This window comes from Montipora foliosa, chromosome 6 (genome assembly GCF_036669935.1).
Source record: "Montipora foliosa isolate CH-2021 chromosome 6, ASM3666993v2, whole genome shotgun sequence".
NCBI lineage: Eukaryota > Metazoa > Cnidaria > Anthozoa > Scleractinia > Acroporidae > Montipora > Montipora foliosa.
Window position 1 is genome coordinate 71,238,197 of NC_090874.1, and position 1,753 is coordinate 71,239,949.

A 1,753-nucleotide genomic window follows, 5' to 3' on the forward strand; every position below is an offset into this window, starting at 1 on the left:
CACGAGTCTTTCGGCCGCCGAAACACACGTATTTGGAGTGAAATTTATTGGGCTTTATGGAACTGTTGTTTTTATTGCGATTCGGGACTTTTCCTATTGAGGAGAAAACGATTTGTGGAGTGAGGTCTGGCCAGCGATGGATGGAGTCACCGGCCTTCCCATTATTTCAGCAACGGCCTTCCGGATGACTTCACTAAACGGCGTCAGAATGGCTCGAAACTCGCCAAAAGAAACAAGTTGGTCACACATTTGAGGTAGGAAAACTTTATTTCAAATGAGATAGTTATTTACACAATTTTTTTACGATCGGTGATTTTCACATACAATTCTCTATGTACACAAACTGTCGCATACACCACGTATTTTCAGCTTGGGGCGCCTGTGAAATACGTTGCTCAGAGTAGACCCGCGCTCTACTTTTCGCAACAACTTCCTTCAACCCGCAACAAATGTTTTTGTTGCGCGACAAGTTGATCATGCAAGGTGAAAAACGGAAAACATCGACCCAAACTTGCAACGAAGCAACGTTGCGCGCCAAGTTGAGGGTTTTTGTATCGCGTATTCCGCCGCCTTAAAATAGATCGGGATAGGCGCCGTTCTTTGACATACGAAGGAGGCATCATTTGCCCAGATAAAGAACAGTCCATGGCTGCCTAGAATGCGGCCATACTGTCCTTCTCATGTGATTCAGAAGATATATGGCGTCGAGTTGCAGTATTCCTAAAGGTGCTACGTCATGCAAATTTTATTATCTGGGGAAAACCCAGCAAATTATTCCCACAACTTTATTTGCATGCGCTTACATTATTTTAATAAGCTTATTTTAACGTGAATGTTAGTTCCTGCCTACTCTGGGAGAATTAACTTGAATGTAGGTTTAATCACCTGAGATTGGTTCGTTTGATTTTCTATTGAAACTGAAAAGAATTTACACGTTGTTTGGTAGTGAACTCTGACGTTATGAGCAACTTAGGGGCCGACAATCAGTTGATGGGATCGAACGCCTTAAGTTACAGAACATTGCTTCTTCGAATATCTGAAAACATCACAGCATCTGACTTAGAAAAGTTGAAATTCCTTTGTTTGGATTTTATCCCGGATGGTGAACTGGAAACAATCGATTCAGCCTTGAAGCTCTTCAAGGCTTTGGAGAGGCGCAGCAAATTGGCTGAGAACGATCTAACGTTTCTGTGCTATTTATTGACAAATGTTAACTGCCTCCGTCTGTCACAGGCCATTGGTGATTTTGTTACAAGACGCGAGCTGGAATCGTTGGGCCTCAAAACACAGATGGGTCGAAAGGAAAAGCAAGGACTTCTAAGTACATTTAGTAGAAGTGGTGCCAGAGACGAACATGCGGGAAATGCAGATGCGAACCCTGTTGGAGCACGTGAGTATGCATGCATTTTATTTTGTTGGGCAAAGATGGTTTCGTCGAAGAGGCCTTCACTGTCAAGAAAATCAATGTACTTTTGCTATCATCAATTTGGTGTGACTGTGGCTATTTAATTGTAATTAGACTGGAGATACTTCTGTTATCATTTATTCTTTAATTATTCAAACTTTTCTGATGGTTTTCATAACAAGTCAAAACGCTTAATTAGAGACACACTTACCGTGTGTGGTTCATTAACTCCTAGTATAGTTTTAAACTGTTTTAGGAGTATAATGATTAAAGGATGAAGGATGTCTGTGATCAGCCTAATCCCCCTGAATATTTCTTCTCAATAGTGGTCCCTTGCAGATTGGCTCA

At 41.5% G+C, this 1,753-nt stretch overlaps 1 protein-coding gene across 2 annotated transcripts in view; it reads left to right on the top strand.

The window, feature by feature from the left end:
* Positions 1-390: 390 nt before the first annotated feature.
* Positions 391-1,753, top strand: part of LOC138008326 (uncharacterized) — a 26,575-nt gene continuing 25,212 nt past the window's right edge. For both annotated transcript variants that reach the window (XM_068855632.1, XM_068855631.1), the window contains exons 1-2: positions 391-726; positions 947-1,390. In XM_068855632.1, coding sequence (XP_068711733.1) covers positions 699-726; positions 947-1,390 — 472 coding nt within the window. In that variant the 5' untranslated portion in view covers positions 391-698. The remainder of the gene's footprint in view (positions 727-946; positions 1,391-1,753) is intronic.